The sequence below is a fragment of the Scomber scombrus genome, chromosome 10, assembly GCF_963691925.1.
Source record: "Scomber scombrus chromosome 10, fScoSco1.1, whole genome shotgun sequence".
NCBI lineage: Eukaryota > Metazoa > Chordata > Actinopteri > Scombriformes > Scombridae > Scomber > Scomber scombrus.
In genome coordinates, this window is record NC_084979.1 from 28,259,249 (window position 1) to 28,286,313 (window position 27,065).

At 41.7% G+C, this 27,065-nt stretch overlaps 1 protein-coding gene across 2 annotated transcripts; it reads right to left on the reverse strand.

Annotated features, from left to right (window-relative positions):
- Positions 1–94: 94 nt before the first annotated feature.
- Positions 95–25,396, reverse strand: plekhg5b (pleckstrin homology domain containing, family G (with RhoGef domain) member 5b). 2 transcript variants are annotated; one of them, XM_062426742.1, is made up of 17 exons: positions 25,279–25,396; positions 24,775–24,866; positions 24,553–24,689; positions 21,781–21,947; positions 10,462–10,653; positions 9,159–9,329; positions 6,781–6,876; positions 6,354–6,554; positions 5,672–5,782; positions 5,368–5,517; positions 5,119–5,256; positions 4,575–4,694; positions 4,320–4,449; positions 3,681–3,796; positions 3,404–3,555; positions 1,340–2,425; positions 95–720 (listed from the first exon to the last, which is right to left on the reverse strand). In XM_062426742.1, the coding sequence occupies exons 1-17, from the start codon at positions 25,318–25,320 to the stop codon at positions 711–713; spliced, it is 3,111 nt and encodes a 1,036-aa protein (XP_062282726.1). In that variant the 5' UTR covers positions 25,321–25,396; the 3' UTR covers positions 95–710. The 2 variants fall into 2 exon arrangements, with proteins under 2 accessions (XP_062282726.1, XP_062282727.1); XM_062426743.1 differs by lacking the exons at positions 21,781–21,947; positions 24,553–24,689; positions 24,775–24,866; positions 25,279–25,396 and adding an exon at positions 12,796–13,340.
- Between the last annotated feature and the right edge of the window lie 1,669 nt (positions 25,397–27,065).

Consider the following 27,065-nt stretch of genomic DNA (forward strand, 5'->3'; position numbering starts at 1 on the left):
GCAGACACAAACAGCAATTCAAATTCACTGTGTGGCTGTAAATGTAAATTCACTCCTTAGTGATTCTTCTACTTAAACAAAGATAACTGTGCAATTTTCTTTTCTTTTTTTTTTATGTCTCTTTTGTTGAAGCAAACCAGGAGTAGTACAAATATCAGGACGTCCTTGGTGCTGTTTTTAGTTCAACCGTGTGTCGTAGAGAGCATTTTCAAGACTTTAAATGTCCCTCTCTTTTCGAAGGTGGCAGGATTTCAAGCTCCGCCTCTTCTCCGGTGCAGAAAGGGTTTCAAGGGTTTTTGAGGACCTCTGCCTAAAGGCCTCGTCACCTCCGCCTCGGATGTCTCCTTCTCCTCCTCCTCTCTCCACCTCTCTCTCTCTCTCTGACTCCACCTTAAGGTCCCAGCCCCCATAATGCTACTTCCGTTGCAAAGTGCAAGCAGTTAATGTCTCTCTGCCTCTCCCTTCCCCTCGGGAAGTATCGGAAATCAATGCAACAGCAAAGAAAAGAAAAAAAAAAAAAAAGGATTGTTACTGTACTGTTCAATAAATTGTTATGGTCAGTGTCCAAAAAAAAAAAAAAAAAAAGGAAGGGAGAGGGCAGTAAGAGAGCGAGTGCATTTGTGTCTCAAGAAATTCAGTCCATCCATGCAAAACAAGTGTTGTTCTTTATTCGGCCCAACGTGCCACCGGTCAGCTGTGTGGAAGAGTGGTTATACCTCCCTGGAAAAGAGAAGAAGAAGAGATGAGACATTAATACACACGTTCCCTTAAAAAACAAGACTACATTTTCATATAATTTAGTAAAAGAAAGTGTTTGACATTTTGGGAAATACACTTATTTGTTACTTAATAATGAGGATTGATACTTTTTTAATGTCTGAATGCAAAATACGAAGCGACAGACATCAACTGGTTAGCTTCGCTCCCAGCACCTCTAAAGCTCCCTTTTTAACACAAGGATGTCCATAATGTGGCTGCAGGTTTTTGTCCAAACCAATTAAGAGCACACATGATTCGACCAATCAACTTTCTGAAGATTGAGATCAGCGGATTAAACATTTTGACCCTAAATGGAATAGTTTGGGCATCCCTGATTTAACATGTTATGTCTATTTTATTTGATCTGTGCAAAAAACTAAGTAAAAAGGAAAAGTTGTGATTTTAAAGAAGGTTTTTTGCTAAACTATATGATGAGCTTTTCAAGTGCTGTTGACAGATTTAGTTTCCTTTGCACTGAGGCAGAAACAGCTGATGTCTGCAGCTTCATATTTACTCTACACACAAGTACTGTATTTTGAAAATGTGAAACTATTCCTTTAACTTTAAAGTAACAACTTACGATGCAGTGAGAGTGGAGTTGAGGACGAGAGTGGTGCGTATCCTGTACAGCTGAGCTAACGTCAGCTTCTTGTGCTGCGGAGCCGGTGATTTCCTCTTTTTGGGCGACACTTCCCCTGAATCTCCGGCGGTCGATGAGTCACATTTCCTCTCCACGCAGGCAGAAGGAGCCGTCTCGCCGTCTGAGCTGTTGCAGTGCGACTCGTTAGCCTCGCACGACCCGGCAGGTGCCGCGCTGTGGGCGTGCCTGACCTCCGCTCGCCTCCGGGTGGAGCACAGTTCATCGGAGGTCGGGCTGACTTCGGACCGGTCGGGGTCGCTGGTAAACAGCTCCAGGCAGTTTAGGCCCAGCTCCGACAGGCTCTTACTGTGCGGCAGCAATGATGCGTCCATGTCGCAGAGTTTAGATGGGACCTTTGATTTGGGGCTGAGTGAGTGGGAGTGGGAGATGGGGGTTTTACCGTGGAGGCGCTGCAGGAGATTGTCCTCGGAGCGAGATAACACCAGAGTGGACGGCCGCTGGAGGCAGTGGAGCCGCGACTGAACGTGAGGTCGCCGGCGAGGTTTAGAGGACTGGACGACTGACAGCTGGGAGCCCAGCGAGGCAGAGTCCTCCTCCTCTTCCTCTTCCTCTTCCTGCTCTTCTTCTTCTTCTTCTTCTACCTCCTCTAGTTCTACCTCTTCCTGCTCCACCTCGCGGCCCTCCCTCTCTCCCTCCTCTTCCGTCTCCTCTCCTTCGCTCTGACCCGGCTGAGGCTGCAGTTCTCTCAGGAGGGATTCAGGGGAGAGGGTACCGTAGGCGCTGTCCATGGAGAGGGAGCGACACTGAGGGTCCAGCTTGTCGCCATCGGACTCGGGCTCCTGATCCTGGTCCTGATCCTGGTCCTGATCCTGCTCAGAGTAAATACTGGAGTGGACTCTGTGGGGGGTCGAGGACTGGGACTGCTGGATCTCGGACTCTTCAGACAGAGCGGAGACGTTTGAGTCCGTCTTCTTGGTTCCCTGGAGGTTCATGTTGGGGGCGGGAGGCTCTCCTTGTTCGTCGATGTCCATCACTGACAGAGTCTCAGTGGAGCCATCTGATTGGCTGAAAGGAGACGTTTAAAGATTAGATTTACAGCAGCAAAGGAAGCATGATGGAGTAAAACTTACCGGAGCTACAATCATACATCATTTTAAAGGAGCAGTTCAAAATTTCTCACCAACAACACTTTATATCATGTTTGTTTAATCCATAAAAAAGTCAGTTTGTGGTTTTATGGCTGGTTACTTCCTGTAGCCTTTTCATCACTGCGTCCAGCCAGTAAACAGTTACAGGAAGTAAGTCCACATTAAACAACAACCTGCTTTTGTGTTGTGAATGAATGAAACAATACACATAATAATAAGTGAGTTTTAGAGGTGCTGGTATGCAGCACTGGAATCTGGTATCTGGACAGAACCAGGTTACCAGGTTCTCCCTGCCTCCAGTCTTTATGCTAAGCTAACTATCTGCTGGCTCCTGTGTCATACTTAGTTTGATGCAGGAGCTCTTAGCGAGAAATGGAACAAAAATGTTGAATGTTGATTTAAATCTTATTAACTTATTTAACCCTAACATACATCTGAGAGTTGTAAAAACACACTATACACATTTCTTTTAGCTGGACTTGTAATAAAAATGGAAATAAAATGCATCTTTTTATTTTTTTGTGTGCAGCTGATCCACATTTTTATATATGCAAATGTACAAAAAAACAGCATTCAAACATGTTGTTTTCTTCATATTCTATAAAATGTTCACCTGGATCATAAAATAATGATTGTTAGTCTTTTTTATCATAAAGAAATTGAATAAACTCTGTTCTCTCTCTGACAGCTTCATTAAGGATTAATCAGACATTTATGTGAATTGGTGCAGAGACTAATTATGAGTCAGAATATGAGCAGTATGTAAAGGGTTAACTTGACTCTTAATCTAAACTTTGTCAGTAATCAATAAAATCGCAGGTGTGTAATTTGCTCTTTTTGAACATAAACTATAATTGATCATTTATTACAGCTCCAAATGTCCAAACTGTAGTACCTGGAGTTCTGCTGGTCTTTGTGCCTCATGCAGGGGGAACTTGTGGTGGAGTTGCTGCTCTCATCTTCCTCCTCCTCATCTTCCTCACCAGCCACACGTCTCTTGTTCTGCTGTCGGAGGAGTTCCTCAGTGTGAAGCCTCTGGAGTTGATTCTGCATGATAACAACACAGCAATGTTAAGCATGTAGATCTGCAGTTTAAACACAATTAAAACTATGATAATATCTCATAAATCTCATTTTATCTGCATGTGTTAAAGATCTATTAAGACGTTAACCTGGACGTTGCAGACTGCATCGACCCAGCTTCGCCCCTGGGTGGCGCTGTTGGCTTGGAAAGTGTAGGCCGCCACTGCACTCTTGAACTCATTGAGGTAGATGAGGATGAACGAGCCTGCAGAGACAAAAAAAGAAAAGAAGAAGAACAAAATGTCAGAATCACCTCGTTAAACTCAGTATTTGTCATGAATGGTAAATATTTGGCAGTTTAAGGTACAATGTGTTTTTATTTAATGGCTAACTTTGTAATTATTGATGATATTTTGCACATTTTTAACAAGTTTAAGTTGCTTAACTTCTAAAACACAAACTTCCTGCACTTCAAGATATGTCATTTTTAGCTTATCTTTTACATTTAGGATACTTTGTGAATTTTAAAATGTTATTATTAGTATGATAGCAGTACATTCAACTCAAATCAACTCAACTATAATGTCCAGTACTCAGATTTCTACATTATTTAAGATGAAGGTAGATATTTATTGCTTTATATTCATTCTTGTAGTTGATCAGAAGTCTAAAAAATGTTAAAAGTTGGATAGTTACAGCTTCTCAAATGTGAGGATTTTGATTTTTGTCTGATAGCTTGAAGATTTGCATTTGCCATTAATTAAAACATGGCTAAGTTCATCACTCACCGGGATCTTTGAGCTCTTTGCAGACGACATTGTGCATGAGGAGAGGCTGTCGGATGACTTTTACTTTCTCTCTTTTCACCGGTTTGGTAATTAGCAGCAGGTCAGTGAACAAGAAGCAATAGACGTCCATCTGGAGGAGGAAATAAACTCATTTCAGCACCGATAGATAAAACCTTTTAGTGTTTTATAGTTCAAACCGCTGTAGGTGAAATGTGAAAAAGCGAAAGTAAAGAGAGCAACGTTAGCGATACTCACCCTACTGTCTTTGCCCTCCTTCATCCTCAGCGCTCCCTCTAGGTGCAGCTGTCGAGTCTCCTCAGGTGATATTCCTCTCATGGGAGCCATAAGGTCGAAGCGGTTGTACTCTTTGAGGATCTGAAAGGGAAAGAAGATAAAAAAAACATGAAGTCTGAGCAAACTATAGAGGATTTTTTTTAACCCTTACATCTGACCCATTTCAACATTTAGGAGCTGTAAAAAATGCATTACTCGTGTACATTTCTGTGCAGCTAATGTCCAAATTTGACTTGTTTTTATTACAAAATTCAAATATCAACATTCAAAGCATGTTGTTATAATCTTTATATTCTATAAGATTTTCTCTTGGACCATACAAAGTGATTGTAAATGTCTTTTTTTTCCATTTATACATAGAATACACTCTTCATAAAGGATTAATCAAACATGTATTAATGACTAATGGGGAGTTTATGGATGTGAATTGGTGTAGAGACTAATTATGAGTTAGAATATGAACAGTATGTTGAGATGAAAGCAGAGGCTCGTAAATCTTCCTCACCTTCTCCACTTCATCGCTGCTGCCCTCTACAGCCTCGTAGGAGTCGATGCGGGCGGAGATGGTCGCCAGCTTCTGTTGCTCCTGACGCTGTCGCATCTGGGAGTCCACGCTGTTGATGAAGCCCTCTACGGAGGCGACCTATGAGGAGGAAGAACACACGTTAACACCACATACACAAAGGTTTTCTAAAGGCTTATTTATTCTAACAACGTTCTCATACTGATTCAATGCATTCTTCAACTCCCTCACCATGCTGTTGACAATGTCTCGGACCGACAGCTCGTCCGTCTTCTTGAGAACACTCTTGAGCAGGAGTGGATATTTGGTCAGTCTCTGGTGAGGCTTTGCCAACATGTCGGCGAGCTTCAGACGGTTACACTGCTTATGGGTCTCTCCCCACTGTAACGAGACGCACAAAGACAGGAAATCAAACATTTCATGAGTCAGAAGTAAGAAGGAGTGTGTGTGTGTGTCAGTGCAGGGTGTGTGTGTGTGTGTAATCTGGGATTCATTTTAAGGTGAGAGAGAGAGAGAGAGAGAGGAGGTAACTCACCGTGACGTAGGTCCTGAAGAGCTCATTGTCCCTGAGAAGTGTGCGCATGTACTCCATGCAGGCCTCCTCCTCCATGCAGTAACGGATGTACGGCTGGAACCTGGAGCCAAACTGAACACACACACACGAAAAAACAAAGATGTGCGTCAGAGATATTACGAACTTCAACCTGAGGAGAAAAACATATTTACTTCTGACTTAGTCTGTACTCAACGCTGCGCCGGATGAAAAAACGGACAACTTTATGGAATTAATTAATAAGAAATAGTAGAGTTTAAAATGACGTATTCTGTGTTGGCATATATTAAGATAATGTGTCATATAAGCTATTAATCTGCATTTGTATGTCTGATTCATGAATGTAAAAAAAGAGGTTATGATAAATAAAGGGAACCAGGCTTATTGATATATCTCAGCTGTCATTTTTCTTATTCTATTTGGTTTTTGTATGCAGTAACAGAAGAAGATAGAAGAAGGTAGATTTGGTCCTATAGTACAATTAATGAGCTTATTAAATGAATTATTAATTAGCCTGGGTAGTATGCTAACAAAGCCATAAACTAATCTGTAATTTGAAGTCTATAGCTGCAGACTGGGCCGTCGTTTCTTGATAATCCTCCTTATTTTTGCAGCTGTGGAGTTGGAATATATTTAATATATTTCTAACATAACTACAACTGACCGTCCTGAAGCCGTGATGAAGGTCCGTGGGGTCGAGCAGGGCCCGAGCCTGCCTGGCCTTCTCCAGGACCGGCAGCATGACCTGGTTCCACAGAGCCGTGTGGAGACAGACGATCTCCTGGATGTTACTGAACATCTTGTTGGGCTCCACCTCCGTCAGCAGGCCGCTCTCCTGCAGGTTCAGCAGCCCGCTCAGGAACAGCTGGAAAAGAAAAAAAAGGGGGAAAAAAGGTTTAAAACATGACTCACTTTCTGAGCACACAATGTACTGGACGGTGATAACGGCTATTTTTAAACCTTAACAAGACGTCCATTGTGTGTCTATGTGTTACAACACAGAAGCCGGTTTATCTTACACAGACAGACTGTGTAACTGTATGTAATCTTTATGATCTATAGAGTAGTACAGGAGGTTACTTTGCACTTACATCAGTGATGACTCGGAGCTTTTTTATGTACGTTGCCTCCGTGTGCAGCAGCTCCCATATTGCCTCCTGCTGGTGGGACTGTCGCCTCGTTAGTGTCTGCACACACACACACACACACACATCAAAAAGATCATGTTATTAAATGTACACAAACACACCTCTGTGCAGGTTTAGCTCCTACAACACTGCAGCAATCATGACTTAATTCATTAGTTTAAAGTCATTTTTCACCTCACTTACAAAGAGAAACACAAAGACGACATCATATCAAACACTGAAGTCACGTCATATTCAGGCTGCAGCTTTTCTCAATTAATCGATGTCTGAAAATGGTGGAAAAAGTGTTTCCCAAAGCACGAGGTGACGTATCCGAATGTTTTGTTTTAACTGGACCAACACTCTACTTTACACTTTAACGTTTACCAAAAAAAACCCCAGAAAATATTCACATTTAAGAGGCTGAAACCAAAGAATTTGGACATTTTCTTCTCATAAAATGCCTCAAATTGATTAACCAATTATCAAAATAGTTGGAGATTAAATTAATTGGTTGGAAATTAATAGATTCATTGAATAATGGCAGCACTAGTCGCGTTGCTTTAAGCTAAATTAAATTAGTTTGCCAGAAAAATCTGCATATAAATAAGTAATTTTAGCTATATTGCATTTTCAAAAGGTATATTATGCTATATTTTAATACCAACTATTACCAAAACTAGTTCCTCCATGATATTTATAAACAGATATAAATGTTATAAATGTGTAGAGCACTAATGCCTCATCTGTTGTCAATATCTGGGTGTTTTTCCCACTTATTTAACCCTCCAGCATCAGCAATGTCTGATGACTTGTCCTATTTAAGTATTTAAGTATTCAATAAAGAAATCATACAAATGTTGCAGCGGCTATCTGCTCACAGAATCTGATGGGTGATGAATGAAAAAGGGATGTGTGGTGTTTCAATCAGTGGTTACATGAGTCTTATCATGTACGCATATTTGTATAAACACAAGACACGCAACAACGCCTCGAACATTATCACCAAAAACAGCTGGTAACATCATGATTCAGTACATTCCTGTCGCTCATATAATCACCTCGATCGCTTAGCAACGACAGAAAACAGCCAGTCAGTAATATGGATTATGCAACCGAGCATCAGGGGTGAATGTACGGTCCAAGGAACGGTAAAAGTAGCTGAGCAATCATATGACGTTGTCTGTCTGTCCTGATTAGTCATTTAAACATTAACAGGTGGAGGCTAGCCGCGGCCGCAGCAGCAGCAGCAGCGGGGGGCGACGGGGGGAGCGGGGGTGTTATCATTTGCACAGGTACAGATACGGTTCCTGTCAGCAGCCAGACAATAACGCGCTCTGTAAGCATCATTCTGGGAAAACACGCATCAGTGCAAGAGTGACGAAGATAAACGATAAGGAAGTGAGAGGCGATCACACGGAGGGGAAACAGGATGGAAGTACACAGGTAAGACATTTGTGAATATTGTTTTTTATCAATGTGTACTTTGATAAGGGGAGTTTATGAAAATGATTAGGGGACGGAAGAGGAACAGACGTGTGGAGAGGGTTTTTTTTTTGAGAGATAATTTTTTTAATCTCCCCATAATATTAAATACACATAACAGATTAAAGTAAAGAAGGAATTAAATGCTAAAGTTCAATAGAGCCCAAATCTCTTCTTAGACCTTTTAATTCATATAAAGAAAAACTCCCCTAAAATAAACCTAAAATACAATAAATCACAGAAATAGTAAAATTATATTATATTAAATTATAAAATGGAAAATCGAATAATTAAGAAATTATAGATTGTAAAGATGTAAAACAAGTCAAATCAAGAGGATGAATCAATGAGGACTTATTAGGGTTAAATGTTAAGGTTTGGTATACTTTAACATTGCTTATTTAGTTATTAATGGAGAGTCCAGTTGATTCAATACCGTCATGTAATTTTGAGATATTGGAAGAAGCATATTGCAGTTTGTTTTGTGTTGGGTTTTTTTAGGTATAAATGGGGAGGGGTCCAAATAAAAAATTAACAATATGTTGTTTTTTGTTGCTTTTTTTTAAATAGGGTTCATCCCATAAATAATTCTCATAAAGTCTCTAAGTTGTATTGATTTATTTATTCTTTATTAAATAAAATGTTTCTTTTTATGTATTGAATAACTTGATTTTTGTCCTAATTCACCGTTCATATATTCAGTATTTATATTCAGTAATATATTCATATGTTCAGTATTTAAAGACTCATACATCAAAAAGCATAATTCTTATTTTGTCTTCATTCTTCTTCCTTTCATTTTATTGTATATTAAAGTTTGTGTGAGTCGTGAGTCGTGTGTTGTGTGTGAGCCGCACCTCTGAGTTGTCCAGTAGCATCTGCCAACTGTCCTCCAGCGCCAGGTTGGTCTCCTCCTCCTCCTCCTCCCAGGAGTCCTGGTGGAAGGAGAGCTGCCGCGGCACCTTCGGCAGCCCGAACATGGAGTAGGAGTGCAGTTTGCTCTGGAGCTGCTCCAGACGGTCCAACTCCTGCGATAAGGATTTTCAAAACAAGCCTAATTAGCTCCAACAACGTTAACAGCGTGACAGCGAGACAAAAAAATGTGAAAGCAACCGTCCGTTTCTGTCCTTTCTGTGACAGTTTATTGTTTAATTCAAACTGTAACTAACGATGAGTCCATGCATTAGCATATAAATCCTGTTTTTAGTGGCGCCTTAATTCTTAAATCCAACAGTAGCTGCTGTTCAGGCCTTTATTCAGTCTGGCAGGTCTTATGTAGTTATGAAAATGAGCTCTGTGCATTGAGAGCACTTTAACAATAGAAGGCAGGGGAGGGGAGGGGAGATTGGGGGTGAGGGGTGCACATGGAGGAGGAGGAGGAGGAAGGTGAACCGGTGCTTTATGCTCCATGAAACCTCTAGACAAAGTACTGATCTATGTTCATTAATAATAGTTCAGTCACACGGGAGGAACTGCACATCAAATTTAGAGTTAAAACAAGTAGAAAGGAACATTTATCTGAGTGAACGTGACAGGTGGGGGGACGGTGGTCGTTTAACTCGTCAATATGGAGAGAGCAAAAAGGTCCGGGGTCCTGATGGAGGATCTCTGGCCCTGAAGGGGTTAACGGGGCCACGGGGGGGATGAATAGAGATGAGCGCTGCACTGACAGGTGACTGACAGATACTGTCTCCATCTGACATCTGCTACTGTGCAGGATGCGACCTCACGAGGGGAGACACAAAGGGAGCGTGTGTGTGGGGTGTGATCGATTCAATAGAGGAGAAGTTGATTATTGTTGTTGCTGGTTCTGATTCAGAAGGGAAGTTTTTTTTAATTTAAATTTACTTATCATTAAGAAAAATGGTGAGCAGATCAAGCTTTTTCCTCCACCTATTTGTTTCCAGAGCTGTTAGGAAAGTGTGTGAACATACAAGTCAGGAGAGGGAAATTACCTCACTGTTCTCGGGGGGATTCGGCCTTCCGACCTTCCTCCCACTGCCGCTCGCTACTGTTTTGTTTGTTTTTTAATGTTTTTTTAATCTGAGACAAGTCTGGGCAACACGCCTACCCCCTACAGTATTTACAAAGTGTCTGACTCTTGCTTTAAAACAGCCACGGCACAGATTTATATTTCCTGTTATCACCTATTATTGTTACCTTTCCGAAGGCGCCTCCTCCGGCGTTTGAGCTGAAGAAGCCACTGAAGCGGCTGGCAGCGCGGTTCTTCCAGCTGTCAGGCCCGGCTCCAACGCTGGGCAGGGAGCCACCGATCTGTCCCAGAGCATCCGGGGTCGGAATATTCGTCTCTCCGAGGAACTCTGTCATGTTCTTCCTCCGTCGAGCCTGACCCTGCAGAGACACGGAGGAGAATGTTTTATACGAGGGCGCACGACACCCAATGAGAGAACAGTAAACAGAAAACGAAAGGAGAGAGGGTGGCACGAGCTGGTTTTTGTCATCGTTGGAGGAAGGAGTTTGCAGTCAGACGGATGGAAAAAGACAATGAAGGAAAGAGAGAAATATACAGAAACAGGATAAACAGGAAATCAGAGGGGATTTCTGAACGAGGGATGACATCAGCAGGACCGTTAAAGCGATCCTAACGGCCAGACACAAACAGGAGAGGGAAGGACTGCCACTTCCTCGCGGTGAATACTCATTACATCACAAGGAACGGGCGGGAGGTTGTTCCATAAGAACAGACGGTCTGAGCTAACCATTGTCCCCCCCCTCTCCCCCCCCCACCCAGAACACCATCACCTCCCCTCCATTGTTACCCTGTCAGCAGACCCTGCAGCGCACCCTCACTCAGGCAATCTCTCTTCTGTCCACTTTACGAGCACCAAACAAAGCAAACAAACAAGGGGCCACCTCTGTATCTGAGGAAGCAGTTGTTTTTTAGCTGTTGGAGTGTCAGTGGTGAGGGATCTGCTGGTGGGGAGCACCGTCACCCCCCCACCCCCCCAAATACCCCCCGCACTACACACCACCCTCCCTTCAAACACAGTGACAAGGAACTTACATTCCTGGACACTGACACTGTTGCTGAAACTGACCGACCATTCCAACCAAATTCTTTTAGTGACCCTCCTCTCACCCCCCCCTAGCCCCCCTCCAAACAAACACACACACACACACACACACACACACACACACAATGCCAGTACAAAGCTGATAGGCTGTTGGGTATCAGTCAAGCTTCGTATCAATAGGGACAAACTGCATAAACAAAAAAAAAGCTCAGAGCTATCGGAAGTAAAGCTCTTTCATTAACTGCACTGATACAGACTTATAAGAACTATATACATATATAGATATATAGTACAGTTTGTGGCACGCACTGTACGACGTGAAATGTAAATATTATGCTCTGGCCGCATTGTTCGCATTACACCAGCTCCCATTTAAGGTAAAAACATCCCCAAATCTTTGTGGAGCCACTTGACTTAAAGTAAAAGGCACAAGTGAGCTTTACAGTTATATAACCAGACAGTAAATCAGACTGGGGGGTCCTGCACAAGGTTTTTAAACAAATTCAGTCGTTTTATCTTTTTTTGTTTGTTTTATAAATGATTACCAACCAGGAGAGTGTGACGTAACAGCAAATAGATATGTTGGCTTTTAAACAAAAAAACTAGAGAGCCAAAGAGAGACAGAAAAGGAAAGAGAGAGAGAGAGGAATTGGGAAATGGGACAAATTTAAGAGTGGCTTCAGTGAAAAGGGAAACGAGCTTGGACCCATTTAAGGGGGGAATATCTGGGCCAACTGGTCAAGGACGCAGGTGTTAGGAAGTGTTCATGGACAAACAGGGAAAGTCTGGACGCTTTGCTACTGACAGCACACGAGATGGAAAAACTTGAACCCGGTTAGTTTTGCATTCTGTGAGTGTGCAGTATGTGAAAAAAAATGTGTGGTGGTGAAGATGGAACAATGTGATACTGGAGCAGCACAAATTATAACAACTAAGAAAGCTGATTCATTATTTAAGTTTCAGCTTCTCAGACTAGAGAATTAGCCGCCTTCCTTTTCTCTTACAGCAAAGACACAGCGGATTGAATTTCTTTGGGTTTCGGATAAGCAACACTTTGATGACATCGCCTTATTTGACAAGGAGCTTTTCACTGTTTTCTGTGTCGTTTTATAGTCTTAGCAATTTATTGAAAAGACTCAACTATCTGCAGCTCTGATAGATCACACACACACACACACACACACACACACACACACACACACACACACACACACACACACACACACACACACACACACACACACACACACACACACACACACACACACACACACACACATATGAACGCGTCCTGTCAAACTTGAATAAACTGTACAGACAAGCAAACATCTTGAATGTCTTTAAAATCACTCGAACAACAAACCGGTCGCTCAAAAGACGAAAACCAGTACAGGAAGTAATTATAAGCACACAGGGACAGAAGCTCCCAGCAGTTTCCCACCACATTAACAGTGCTCACCATTGAAGCCAGAGGCATGTCAAAAGTAACAAAAACCATCCTAATCCTCCAATTGGATTCATGGATCGCAGCCCATTCTGGAGCCAGCTGCTGCTCTCTCTCAACTTCAAGCCTCCTCCTCTCTCTTTCCACATCCACCGTGAAACACGCACATCCACCAGGCCGCCCTCGCCGTCCAGAGTTACGACACAGACGCCAGAGTCAGTCCGAGAAGAAGAGAAGAAGGACGACTGTGACAACGTTCAGGTTATTCCAACATCGAGAAACTGGTGCTTGCCTCTTCTTCTTCTTCTTCTTCTTGTTCTTTTTTCAGTCTTGAAAATCGTCCCGTTCCAGCTGACAGGATCCGGGTCCCCTCACCAAAAGCGGCGTCTGGTCTGGCCGCCGTGTCAAGCCGTGACAGACCGCGGTTTCTCTTTGAACCCTGTCCTGTCCTCGCTGTCCAAACAGTCAGCGGTGAAACCTTCTCACTGAGGAGCGCAGCCTGCTTGCATTTCATACAGACACTGGCCTGAAGTCATAGCAACCAGGAGGATCCTGCCTCATTGTGTGGGGCAGGAAAAAGGAGGCAGGGCTGCAGCTCACAAGAAGGGAAGGAAAAAAGAGAGAGAGAGAGAGAGAGAGAGAGAGAGAGAGAGAGAGAAAGCGAGAGAGAGAGAGAGAAGAGGAGGGTGATGTGAATATTTGGAGGCGGAGTCAGGGTGACAGCTTGTAGGGGGGCTCCCTGGTTCAAACACACATCCTGGTGCTTGTGGAGCCAAAATGCTTTTACGGTCAAGTCTCAAGAGGCTTCCCATGAAAAGAGATTTCCTTTTGATATGAACATGTTTTATGTCTTTGACCTTTTATTTTCATTCTTGTGGCTAATTTAAGAATATCTTTCATTCCACAGCATTACCTGAGTAAAACCAAGAAAATAATAGAGAGACTGTAAATAAACAGAAAGGCCTTCCTTCATTACTTTTACTTGGAAGTTCGTCTTTATGCTTTCTTCGACTTCCCCCCCCCCCCCCCTTCACCCCCCTTTCTTTGTTGTTCAGCTGGAGACCTTTGAACAATGCCATGCCAGCCCAAAACAAGGAAAAAGAAATGCCCCGATAATGACCAAACGGGAAATTCCCTTTGTTTACTTGCTTGTTTCAGCACATTTCACCAGCTGCTTATGCCAGCAGATAAGCTCCGAGCTCACACCTCCCCTCCAGCAGCAGCGGTCACGTCTCAAAACTTTTCCAGAGCCTGAAACACTGGAGTAGATTCAATCTGCAACGACTGAGATTATCGATGAATCTCTCCGTTGTTTAATTCCAGTTTATGTCTTTGTAAAATAAATATATTTGACTATTGAGCCTTGTCTGTTGGAACAATCTAAAGACGCCATCTTGCTCATTTTATTCCACTTTTTTTTTTTTAGACATTTCAGACTAAACAGTTAATTGAAAAACTATTCTACAGATGAATCGATAATGACAATAACAGTTTTGGAGTCGGGTACATTTCCGTAGGTAATAACGCAGACACTATTTACATGAGCCTGAGCAAATATACCCGAACAGTAAACACAGAGTCCCTGTTAGTCACATCGGCCTAACTAATTATGTTTACAAGGTTTCCCCTGCGCCTCCTGTGTAAACCTGTCAGCCTGGACAGAGGGCAGCAACATCCTGAGCTCTCTTTGTTACACAGCCGTCTGCTTTGAGTGCTAAGACCTGTGCGGCGGGTCTAGTGGAGGGGTGGGGTGGGGGGGTGGGGGGGGGGTCGGGGGATGGCGGTCGAGTTAATAATATCAAGCCTTGTTCACTGCCTTATCTTATCATGGTGGTTTGTGGTATTAACCTTGGCCTGGAAAAGAAGAAAATCTTTAAATGGGACGGGATTGTATTAAAATAAGTAGTTACAAAGAAAGCAGCAGCAGCAGCATCACCCCCCCCCCCCCAATTCACCCCACCTCACCTCACCCAGACCCCTCCCCTCTCTCTCTCTTTGCTCCTGCCTTTATGTTACTGCTACTGCCTTTATGTTAGTCGACTGATAACAGCTCCCCTTGATCAGGTGGGTTGATTAACGATGGGAAAAACAGCGTGACCTTCCTGCAAGCTTGGACACACTCCAGCACGGACACACACACACACACACACAATATCACGCGTGCTCAACCAGGAAATAGAAACTAGTAAAAAGCCCTCCTCCCTCTGAAGTGGTCAACAAACACACTTCCAATAATCCGAGGCCTGATGAGCAGCGCAGAAGTGAAACAGAAGCTTTCAGCCCGAGGTGACAGATGAGAGTTGTCAAAACAATGCTCCTCTTTACTTGACCCCCTCGGCCCCCCCATCCGCCCCCCCGTCATCATCACACTTCCCCAAATACACAAACACAAGTACGGAAAGAAACATTTCACCTCTGACTCTTAGGACTGTAGGAGATGAGATCATTGAAAACAAAAGGAAAAGAAGGGTTTCTGTATATGACGCAGATTTGGTGCAAAATAAGCAGCTAAAGAAATGAGACTATATCATCATCATCATCATCATCATCATCACGTCTATCAATGCGCAGACTTGTCAGCAAACCTCTCACCTGACGGTCAGGCGGCTTTGGGATGGCATCTGGAGGAGGTGACTCAGGAATAGACTCAGGAATATCTGAGTCCAAATGCAGCAGGTCCCAGCTGTGCCAGGATGTAAGTCGACCGAGTCGCACCATTTTCCAAAGAAAAAAGAAGAAAAAGAGAAACAAAAATTCCCCTAAAACCTCAAAATATAAATAAAAATCTGAGTAAACAAAGTGATGAAGTTAATCCAAAAAAAGTCAGCGGGAATCCATTTGCAGGGAGTCACGATCGGGACAAAAGTGCAGAGAGAAGCATCGCAGCTACTTTCCCTGGACCGTCTGCCTGACTGTCTACACGGATCCTGCAGATACAGTCTACTGCAGGCCAACGGTCACACATTACAGTCATAAAGGTGTGTGTTCAACCCTGCAGTAATCTCCACCTTAAGGCTTCAAGGGAAGAACAAACACACACACACACACTTCACTGGCACAAACACACACCCTCAGCTCCTCCCACAACCATACGTGGAAGAAGAAATAATAAGCTCTTAATATCTGATACGGTTAAATAAAGAGACTAAAGGTTAGATATGAAAACACGTGAGTCAATTAGTTCTTCACACAAACACACAAACAGACTGAACCACAATTAGAAATTATAATAATATTAGTTAATTTTCAATAAGCATGACCTAGAAATAGTCCAGCAGTCATATTATCACCAGTAGGAACTGTGATGAAGAAATAAATGGAAATATCTTATAAAATATATTAGTTATTTGTCATACAGTGCATGTATGAGTCATAAAAAAGCATAATGTATGTTGTTTTATGGTATAAATTATTATTATTATTTCACAATCTGTTAGTTGCCACCTATTAAATCGATTATAATAACTATTTTGCTAATGATTAAGCATTTGGAGTCATTTTTTAAGACAGAAAAAGTCTAAATTCTCTGATTCCAGCTTCTAAAATGTGAATATTTCTTCAGTTTCTCTGATATTAAACTGAATATTTCTTGGTTATGGACTGTTGGACATTTCAAGACGTCACTTTGAGCTTTGGGAACAAACAGTAATCAACATTTTGCACCATTTTCTGGCATTCTGCATTAAAAAAACTGATCCATTAATCAAGAAAATAACCAGCAGAGTAAACTATAATGAAAAATAGTTCAGTCAGCTTTTATTATATAAACTAAAGCGCTGACGTGAGGGGTGAAATCAAACATACTGCACACTCATAAGTCTAATATTTACACCAAAGCTCTTATCGACTCCATCGCTGATACTTCTCACTCTATTAACACACTGTACTGTTTTACAGAGCACTTCACCGCAGCTCAGCTGAATTGAAGTTTATTGACTCGACTGTGAGCTCTCTTGACAAATCTTCAGACCCCGTGTGACCGCCGCTGCTGATTCAACCATTGTCATTCAAAGTGACTCTGTGTTCGGTGACAATTGTCTCCATTGTGAGCTATCAAGACGAGTCAAGATAGTGAGAGAGGTAGTGGCTGTTGAATTGAAAGAAACAATCTCCACAAGAAAAAAAAAGAAGAGAGAAGAGAATTAGCATCCACGGTTGTGTAATGCAAGCGGTGAAAACTTTATGACACGGTGTGAAAAAATAGGAAATAAATACAATCGTGTCTGTTAACGTCTTCCGCCTTCTCAAAACAAAGTTCATTGTCAGCTACATGAATACAAAACCATTTAAAAACAGGGTTTATCTCCCTCTGTTGAATATATGTGTGGTTGGATTTTGGGTTCAGTAAGTTGACAGAAAGAGAGACTTGACACTTGTCACTCCTTTTTACTGTCTTATCAGATTGAACGTGAGCTTTCCATGTCGTCATGGTGACGTCAGGCCTGGAGGCTTTTTTTTGGGACTTTCATCAGCGGCAGTTTTTCCCCACCAGCACTGACTCCTTGTCTATTATGAAACAATCCTATCTACCTCCACTGTCTCTTACATAACAAACTTTTTCTTCCATGCCCGAGGGTAAAGCCGCGAGTCTCAGCTTCTTCTTTTAGGACATTTTTAAAAAGAGGGCTGCCGTTGTTTACAGTAATGATTGGGAACTATTAGAGCTAGGGCTGCAACTTATTATTATTTTCATTATCAACTGATCTGATGATTATTTTCCTCAACTAATTGATTAATTTGGTCCATTGCAAGTTAAGAAATATCTTCCAAAACTCAAATAAATTCCAGTTTACAAAGATATAAAACAGAGAAAAGCAGTTAATCTTATTAAGAAGTCGGGATGAGATAATGTTTGGGAATTTTGGGGTTTAAAAAATGACATAAGCGGCTCATTTTCTGCTCAACTAATCAAATTATTGGCTAATTGTTCCAGCTCTAATCCGATCAGAGAATAAAGTAAGCAAGAAATTTGATACCAGTTTTCAGTAAAGTCAAGTTTTTAATGCACTACGTTAAAGACACATTTCAGTATTGAGTATAAACAGTGCATCACGGCATATATGGAGGATCTATTACCTGACATTAACTCCCTGGGAAAGCTAAAACCATCCAACTGCACACTGTAATGTGATCCTAATCATTGTTATTTGTAATCTCCGGATCAAACAATGTTACTGTAAGAGAACAGACTTCACCCGGTAACGTGGATTTTATGGATTTAAGCTGGTTTTCACATGCGGCCGGTGAAGCGTGACAGACGGGGCAGCGTCGGCCTGCCACCTCAGTGTTTAAACTTACTGTGCTATGGCAACTGATGGGTGTGGGTTGTATAAAGACAAGAGAGCGAGGATAAGCCTACTGTACATGCTTACGGGCAATCATAAGGTCACATAGGGGGTTAGTTATCTTTACGACTGCTGTAAAACTTACAGTTTCAATTATCATGAAAAGAGAAGATGAGCAAATGCCAACTGTATGTTTCCTATAAACCGCTGAAATACAGTAAGTGCAATTTCTTTAAATGTCCTTGCGTGATTAAAACTGACAACCACATTGCATCCTGAGCAGGAACTGGGGATTAAACAGGTTGTAATGACTCATACCTACTTCAAAAGTATATATAGAAAGGGGATCCACGCTGCTCCTCTGAGTTTCAGTTTTGTTAAGTTACATATGAGACAGTGAGTCAAATTAAACCCGCAGACACACAGGATTATTAGATGGGCTTAAACCTACTTTAAATATAAATTGTTTGATGTTATTAATGTGTTTTTTTCCATCTCATGCTGCAGCTTAGAAATGAAACCTATTGAGGTCAGTATCAAAGGTGATTTGATATACAGCTGATATTACAAGGGTATAAAAAGATGCATTATTTGCTGATAGTGCAATAAGTACAAAGCACAGGCGGGTAGCGGTGCTTTATGGGAACTATCAGCGGGGTTGGAATGCGTCCTCGACCAATAACATGGCTTGGCCGAGGCTCCCCCGTTGTAAAATAATCAATCCAGATCATCAAAGCTCTCTGCAGCCTATCACGGCGTTGCCAGAGACTATAAAATGTAACATGCATGCAATAATAAACTTGAAACACCCCCCATTCAAACAAAAGAGTAACTCTGCACAGACAAAACAGGACTTGGTTGCTTTTCCCTCTGAAGGCCTGGCACAAGTCGCCGCGGTGCCAGGCCATGAATCCGGTCACTAGGCAAATATCTAAAACATCTTTTTTTTTTTCTTTTTTTTTGAGCCTTGATTCCATAAAAGCAAGCATGCATGCGTTTTATCGCGAGTGCCAAACGCCGCTGTCATAGAAACTCAAAGAAACCCGCGCTCGGTGCCCACCATGTCCAAGTAGAGCTTTTGTCCTCCAAGTTGCTTTCATAAAAAACATGGGCCTGCACCCAAAAAAACAAAATCTCTCAAAAGGAGGTTTCTTGCTGTTGAGTCTGTTAAAGACAAAAAAGTATCAATAGACTTCAGTGAACTCGGCTTCTGTGGCGAAAAAAAAGACTCTTGTTTGGGTCCAAGATCATGAATCAGTCTCTCCAAACGGCTTCACACAGGCAAGGAAAATGGGGAAATGTGAGGGTGAAAGTAACCGAATACTTTTAATTTATTTGGTTTAATAAATGGCAAAGACTCATCAGTTTAAGAGGGCCAAGTTGGCAATATGTTTAACATCATAAAAGGCTTGAAAAAGAAGCCTCAAAATGTTGACATTGGACACTTTCAGCTCTAAAGAAATGTCTTTAGTGAAACCATGAAGCTACTGACAGTCTAGAGGCTTCATGTTTTCCACCAGATATTCATCAGACCATCAGAAAGCACATTAATGCCCCCCAGAGGAATGCATGAGAGTTTCATTATCATCACTGACATTATATCACTTCCCTCATGCACAGTCAATAAAACCTGGATATAAGTCACTACTTGCAAATGCGGGTACATTGGAATTATTTCCCCCAAAATGTCTCGACAGGAATCACACCGTCAGTAGTTTGATGGGATTAACAAATAAAGCTCAGAAACATGAGGGCAGACGCTGAATGACTAAAAACTGCTTTTCTCAGCAACCTCCAGTGTTTATGTCTCTGCTGCCGTGCGGCTGATGACTAACCTTCATGACTTAGCACCACAGATGGCAGTAAAAACGCTTTAACCGAGCCTCTACCTGTTTTTTCTGCCCAGAGCGACGATGACATCACGACCGGTCTTAGTTTTACACTGTGTGCACATAATACACACAATCAGACTCACCTGTTAGTGGGTCTAGACTTGCCTCCAGGGGGTTTTAGCAACCACTGACTTGTTGGAGGCACGTCAAAAAAGGCAGTTAGTAAATCCTGAGTGACATGCTGAGAGCTGAACACTGAGAATGATTTACAGGATTCATGTTTTTAAATGAAACAGCTGGAAAATGTTTAACAAAGTCAGCTGAAGACAATGTTTTTTAACACGTGGAGATAACGTTAACTTAATTAGCCAGTTAGCTTCAGATGATAAAATGACAGATAGTCGACATTTCAGCTGCTAGAAAAGAGAATTGGCCTTTGCTTTTTTCTTATGTCTGAAATGAAGGACTTATCCTTTAAAAATATGAGTTGTAAATCTGCCACGTTATCACTATAAAATGCAAAAATGTCGGACAAGAGCAGGAAACTTAGCATCCTAGCAACAGGGAGCGAGGCTTAGCTAACGGTCGATTTTAAAGATTTAATTTTTTTGGTTCTGGAAACTTATGAAAGGCATTTTTCACTATTTTATGACACTTAAATTAATTTAATTGAACAGTAGCGCATAACTTTAACGCAATTATTTGTAATTTTACATTTGCACATTACATGTTCTTTTGTTTATACTTTTACATTTTCAGATATGTTTTACACATTACATAGATATTTTCACAATTATATTATATTATACACTTTATCTAAGATATTACACACTGTAATTGTACATTTTTATCTATATTATATTACCTATCTTTTGTGGTAATGGTATTTTTCTGTTTACCTGCTATTTTTGGACTTCTATGCACCAAACACCAAATTCATTGCATGTGTAAACCTACTAAGCTTGTTTCTGATTCTGATTTATTCATTTTATTTGTGTGTAGAGTATTAAACTTAAATGTTATCATCTTATGTACTGTGGCTTACAGTTAATCATCATCTGCAGTCCCTTGGCAGGTCACACATAGACTAAATTAGTGGTTTTTAAACTTTTTCTGCATTCACAAATTAGACCACAGACCTCCTATTTGATAAGATTTTGCTTTTTTTATATATATTTTTTATGTTTTATGACTGGAAGTGTATGAAACTCATGACCAAAATAGTCTTGCATTCTGTCATTGTGTTACTTAAGGGTGTAATTATAGTGCAAATAAATTATTCCCCGGTCTGCGCTATTTCTAAGCTCCTAGTTTGGCAGCCAAGTTGGATCAAGATCCTACAGTCCTCAGTCAGCCTCTTAGCGTCTCTCATCAGTAACAAAACAAAACGCTTCCTGTCGTTGCAGGAAGTGCTGGACTGGCACAGAGTGTTCCTGAGCAAAACTCATCATTAAATGGGATTCAAGGTTTCAATCCGCCGCACAGAGCAGGCTGGCTGGCATGCGCGTGCACGAGTGTGAACACAAAGCCGCACAACGCTGCTGGCGGTCGACTGAAGCGGAAATCCAGAAATACATTCCCAGGGTTTTGCCGGGCCGATAAAGGTAACGCAATACGGTGAGGTCATGATGGGATTACCATGAGATAGTGTAAGCTGGGAGGGGAGGAAGAGGAGGTGAAGTTATGGAAAAATGGTGAAAGGCGTGGCGAAGCAGTAATAGTCACAGGGTGTGTCTGTGTTTGTGTGCGGCGAGTTGGGTGTATTTTGGTTTTGATGAGTCTGAGAAGCAGTTTTCATGTCGCTTGCAGCCTCGCATGAAATATAACAGCTGACAAAAAATGACACCGCTGTGCAATTCGGCCCCCCCCGAGATGTAACTCACCAGCAGATCGGTGCTTTCTTTGCGTCCCAGAGAGCCGTGCTCCACCCTCTCGCTGCCTGGAGTGAGGATGTAAGGGCTCTGACCGGTGGAGGGCTTCATGTTGGGGAGGCTGAGCGACCGAAAGTCCTTCACGCCTTGCTCCACCTTCAGCTCATCACCTGGCCGTGCTAAAGGAAGAACAAAAAGAAAAGAGGTTGAGTTGTCTGAGGAAGATGTAAGAATGAAATATTAACAGCTCTGACATCATCAATATTTATACTCTGCCTGCAGAGGAAGCAGCTGGAGTTAAAAGGTATCCAGAGTGGTTAAAAGGTGTGTAAGAATATATAAGATGACCCTTAAGTGTTTTCTTTTCAGCTAATGTTTCTTTTTTTTTGAGTCATTTTAAACTGAGCACCACACCCAAACTATCATTGTTTATTCTTTAACTGAAGTGTTTTAACATGCCCCTGTAAAACTAGTACAAAGGATAACACCAACAACAACAATAAGCAGGACTAACTGGCACTTCTACACATTATTAAGAGTATGAATTGAGATTTAGAGCGATGTAGATTTTAAGTCTTTAACCACGTGACTAAACAGCTGTGGACTGTTTGCTCTTGACCTCTCTACGTTACAGACTACATATAACTCCACACTGCAGTCAGGAGGCGACAATTTCAAAAGAATAGCAATTAGTCATGGCATTGGATCTCTTTTACGACAGGCTTAAAGGACCAGTGTGTAGAATTTTAGTCGCATCTAGCAAAAAACGGACTTTGCAGAAATGGAATATATATATATTTATAAGTAGTGTATAATCCCCCTGAATATAAGAATCATGTTTTCATTAGCTTTGCATGAGCTCTTTATATCTACACAGGGAGTGGGTCTTCTTCCACTGAGCCCACCCTATTGCACCATTATATTTGTACAGTAGCCCAATTTTTCACGAGTTTTGCAGCCACTGTAAATTCTCCTACATGCTTGGAAGGGGAAGAGAGGAGTAATCATTTCATTGCAACCTTAATCTGCCATCTCACCACTAGATGCCACTAAATCTTACACACTGGTCCTTTAAATGTGCCTTTGATCCAGGAAACCAACATGTGTGACTGCATGCACCGCAGAGATTTCAACAACAACGCAATCCAAAATCCCTCATTTCCACTGAAAAGAACAAAAAAGAAGGAAATCAAGCCGAGTCATTCTGTCATCATGCTTGTTGATCCACAGTAATCTAAATAATGCTTCTAGAGAAAATTAGTAACGTTTTCTCTGGTAGCGCTGATCCCTTTTAAAGGACTGCAGTCCACTCCCTTTTCCTTGTAGTCTGAGACACGGGGTGTGAGAGGAAACCGGCCTACAGCATCTGTCCTGCTCCGTCATTGTTATAAAGGCTACACAGATAAGAATAGGGTGACGTCTACGACACACCATGACTAAAAAGTGCAAGACTTAACGGCTTGTTAAGATCAATAACCAAGTAGCATCTTGAGTGTGTGCTTTTATGGCGCTATTACTACTCATTTTTACATGTTTATGGTGTCATTTTCTGCCTATAGTCATTATAACTGAATTAAAAAATAAGTGAAAAAACATAAAATGACCCGTCTGCTCAGTTTGGTAGATAAATATTGACGCTGCACACATAAAAAAATAAACCAAAACCCCCCAAAAAGTTCAATATCAATAATTTTTTTAACTGATATAACTCTGTGTAGATAGACTGTCTCCATTTATTTGATCCAAAGAAAATATATAAGACTACAGACTAAACAGAACTGGGTATATTTACCAAGCCTGCTGCAACTTAAGAGTCATGGGTGCAACATTTTTGCATCACAACGATTCTTCAACATAGTTTTCAGTTTTAGTTTTTATTTAGTGAAAATACTCATGTAACTGTTACTGAGTCCAGTTTCAGCCCATCTGATTTGCATAAAGTGGTGCAATGGAAGATTTGATGCCTGGGTGTTTTGACATGTGCTTCAATTGTCTGGAAAGCCAGCGAGCTCAAAAGAAACTCATTTTCTGCTGCTGAATGTGGAATATTAGCTGAGAAGAGACACTTTTAGCACTGCTAACATGTATTTATCCTCCCAGAAGAAGGCTGAATGTGAGGAAATATCAGTTACACACAGCCTGATGATGTCTGCTCAACTAAAAAAGATCAGCGATTAAATGAGGGATTGGAAATAAATGTGGGCGACGTTTTGGTAAAACTTTGAACTCCTTTGACGTCATTATTGCTGCTTACGCATTAAAAAAAATATATAAATGGCTTTCTTAATAAGTATTGGCTGTTTAAATCATCAAGTTACCACAAGCCACTAAAGGTCTGAGGGAAACAAAAAAGGTAAAATGTATTTTTTTTGGTCTTATGCTGAAAGGAAAGCTTCTGTGAAATAACTGGACTATAAATCTTTTGATGTTTTGCTCTTTATTTCTGTCCCTGATGTGTTTTCTCTGTCTAACGATGTCTCACTGTTTCATCCTCGCTCGTCTCTCTCCCTCAATCGACTTCTGATAAATCAGTGCCCCAAAATTTTACACCCTAAAATCTCAAATGAGCTTCTGTCTGCAGCAGTAGTCAGTCTGGTGATAAATCAGATACAATAGCTATTTGTTTAAATTTATAACCTGATGCTCTTATATTGTGTGCGTGTCTATACAGGAGCAGCTTAAAATATCATCATTGTACTAGTGCAAAACCTCGATGCAGTGACTCCAGACAGTGGATAGTGTAACCTGGAGTTGATACCCTGCTGAAATGTGGCGTTTTTTTACCTTTAACTTTGAGGTAGTGTCCTCCAAAACGGTAAGCCTCGAAGTTGAGGGACAGCGGCGTGTTGGACTGATCCAGGAACAGGTCGACGCGGGACAGCTCGATGCCGTTCCTTTCAAACACTGGCCCTAAAACCTCTCTGAAAACACATCACCAAGAAAAAAAAAGTTAATTATTGTATCATATGAAACTCCTGCAATGTATTTTACGTTGTCTCCTCTTACCTCAGGGTCTTCTTTTTCATAGCAGGTACGATTTCTGTGTTTATGTCCACGCTGAGATCAAACTTAAGGCTGAAGCACTCCTTACTGGGGTCCTGCAAGGGGGGCAGGGGGGGGGGAATAGACACACTGTTAGTTGACACAGGTGGGGCTGTAGCCCCTGCTGGCTGGCCCCGGCCCCTGGGCTCGAGCTGTATGTGATCTCTCAGCAGATCCACAGGGGGGCTCCTTCTCATTACACTGCCTGCCTGAGATAAAGAGCGGCCTGGCTCGGAGATACCTTAACGTTATATCATCATCGCAGAGAATAATGGTGGCGGATTTCATACTGCACAACTCTTATGTCTGTAGCATAAAACTAACTAATATATTTCCCTCCCCCGCAAATGTAAAAGCTGCAGTGGACTCCCTACAGGAAGTGACATGAAGTCGTTGATCTCTGGAGGGGGACTTTTTTTTATCGTTGCACACTGCAGCTTGTATGTGTGTCTGTATGATTATACTTACATCAGTGTGTCGTCTCCGTGGCTTCTTTTTCACCAACTTCATCCCCCCTGTTTTACGCTCCCTGCAAAAACAGTTACACACATATTAGGGGATGTTATCATGCAGTTTATACACCAGTTCTTAAAAACAATAACCCCCCCCCGCCCCAAACATGTGAGAAACTGCCGTTTAATGGCACCATCGAGACTTTAAAAGAAACAATCAAAATCAACGCCAGTAGACACACATTTCATGGCAGTGATTTGAAAGGAAAAGGCTCTGCTGACAGGCAGGAATACATGAACACTAGTGTGATGTAACGGAGAGGTTACCGACCCGCGGTCATTGCTCCCTTCATCCTCTTCCTCCAGGTCGGAGGGGGGGCTGGTGCGCGGGGGACAGGAGCGCGTGGACACGTTCCGAGCCAGGATGGAGGCTGAGGGTTAAAAAAAAACAAGGCGGTCATTCTTTTCTGTTGGATCACGCTGAAGATGAACTTTTAATCGTCCAGTTTTGAAAGACGTGGTTCAAAGAAATCAATGTTAATTTTCACCATATTATCTAGTGTTGCAATCCAGGATTTTAGGTATTTGTATTATTGTACTCTTACTGGACATTTTGCAGAATCAGTGTCAGTTTTCATAGGTTTCATCAGGACTATATCTTTGGTAGAAAGTTGTTCCAATGACAACATTTCACTGTGAGGTTTTAAGTTTAACCAGAGTCACCAGATGAAATGCAGTTTGCTTCTATTGTGCTGAAAAGGGGAAGCAGAAATCTCAGGGATGGATCAGATCTCAAAGCCTGAGCCAAAAATCTAATATGTGGCGAGTTAGCACCAGGACTGTTCCAGACCTCTGAACTGCCACCCACATCTGTGATCTGTTCCTCTATTTAAATAAGTCTTTGACGGCTGTTTGAGAAAAGATAGCTTGCTAGTTACGCAGCTACATCTGTGAAAAAAGTGACCGAGGAAGAGGCAGAAAAGTATTGGTGCAGGTTGTTGTAAGTCGACTTTACAGAGAAAACAAATCTAAACCCTAAAATTTTTTCAATTGTCCTGAAAAACGCTAAAATTAGCTACTGACATTGGCAGGACGGAGATGTCACTGATGATTGAAGTGAAAATTAAATCATCAGGTAAGTAAGAAAATTAAGTTTTTTTTGTAATTTGGATGAACTAACCCTTTAAAATCAGTTGCTGCCACAATGAGAGTTGAACTGTTATTGTAGATTTGATTTTAACATATAAACATTAAATAAATCACACAAATGACAAAAGTTAAAACTCAGAATTTCACAACAAACATTTTCTGCCTTATGTAGACAATAAAGGCTCAGTGTTCTCATATTTACACAGTGAAATCCTGCGATGAGGCAATGTGAATGACATCACTGTCAGAGAGGAAATACCACATAAAGAAATAACACAAAGACAAACCTTGAGGTTGTAAGTCAAATCGGGGGTGCCGGTCAAAGTGCATGTTGTCTGTGTGCTCTGAATGGCTGCGTGAGTCACATGACTCACACAGGTGAAGGGGGCTTTTGCTATTCAGGTCTTGGCAGTCTGGGTGGTGGCAAACCTGGACACAGAAACCAGAGACAGAGGACAAGAGAAAGTCAGAACAACATAAACTGCCAAGTTCCCCCGAGTCCCTGCAATAAAACACACAAACATTTTAAAAGCTGGGGCCGAAGTGAAAAGGGTAAAACAGTCACACACATTTGGAATAAACAGCCTCCTGCCTCACTATTGTTTCTGCCACAATTAAATGACCGCAGAGGCCGCCGCGGGCATTCCTGAGGTT

Excerpts from the sequence above, each read along its gene's own strand:
- plekhg5b (XM_062426742.1), bottom strand. The coding sequence starts at position 25,320 with ATGAAGTTGGTGAAAAAGAAGCCACGGAGACGACACACTGAT. Across the intron at positions 9,330-10,461 it reads GAGGAGGCGCCTTCGGAAAG|GAGTTGGACCGTCTGGAGCA; the intron begins GTAACAATAATA and ends TCCTTATCGCAG. Across the intron at positions 6,877-9,158 it reads TGCTACTGGACAACTCAGAG|ACACTAACGAGGCGACAGTC; the intron begins GTGCGGCTCACA and ends GTGTGTGTGCAG.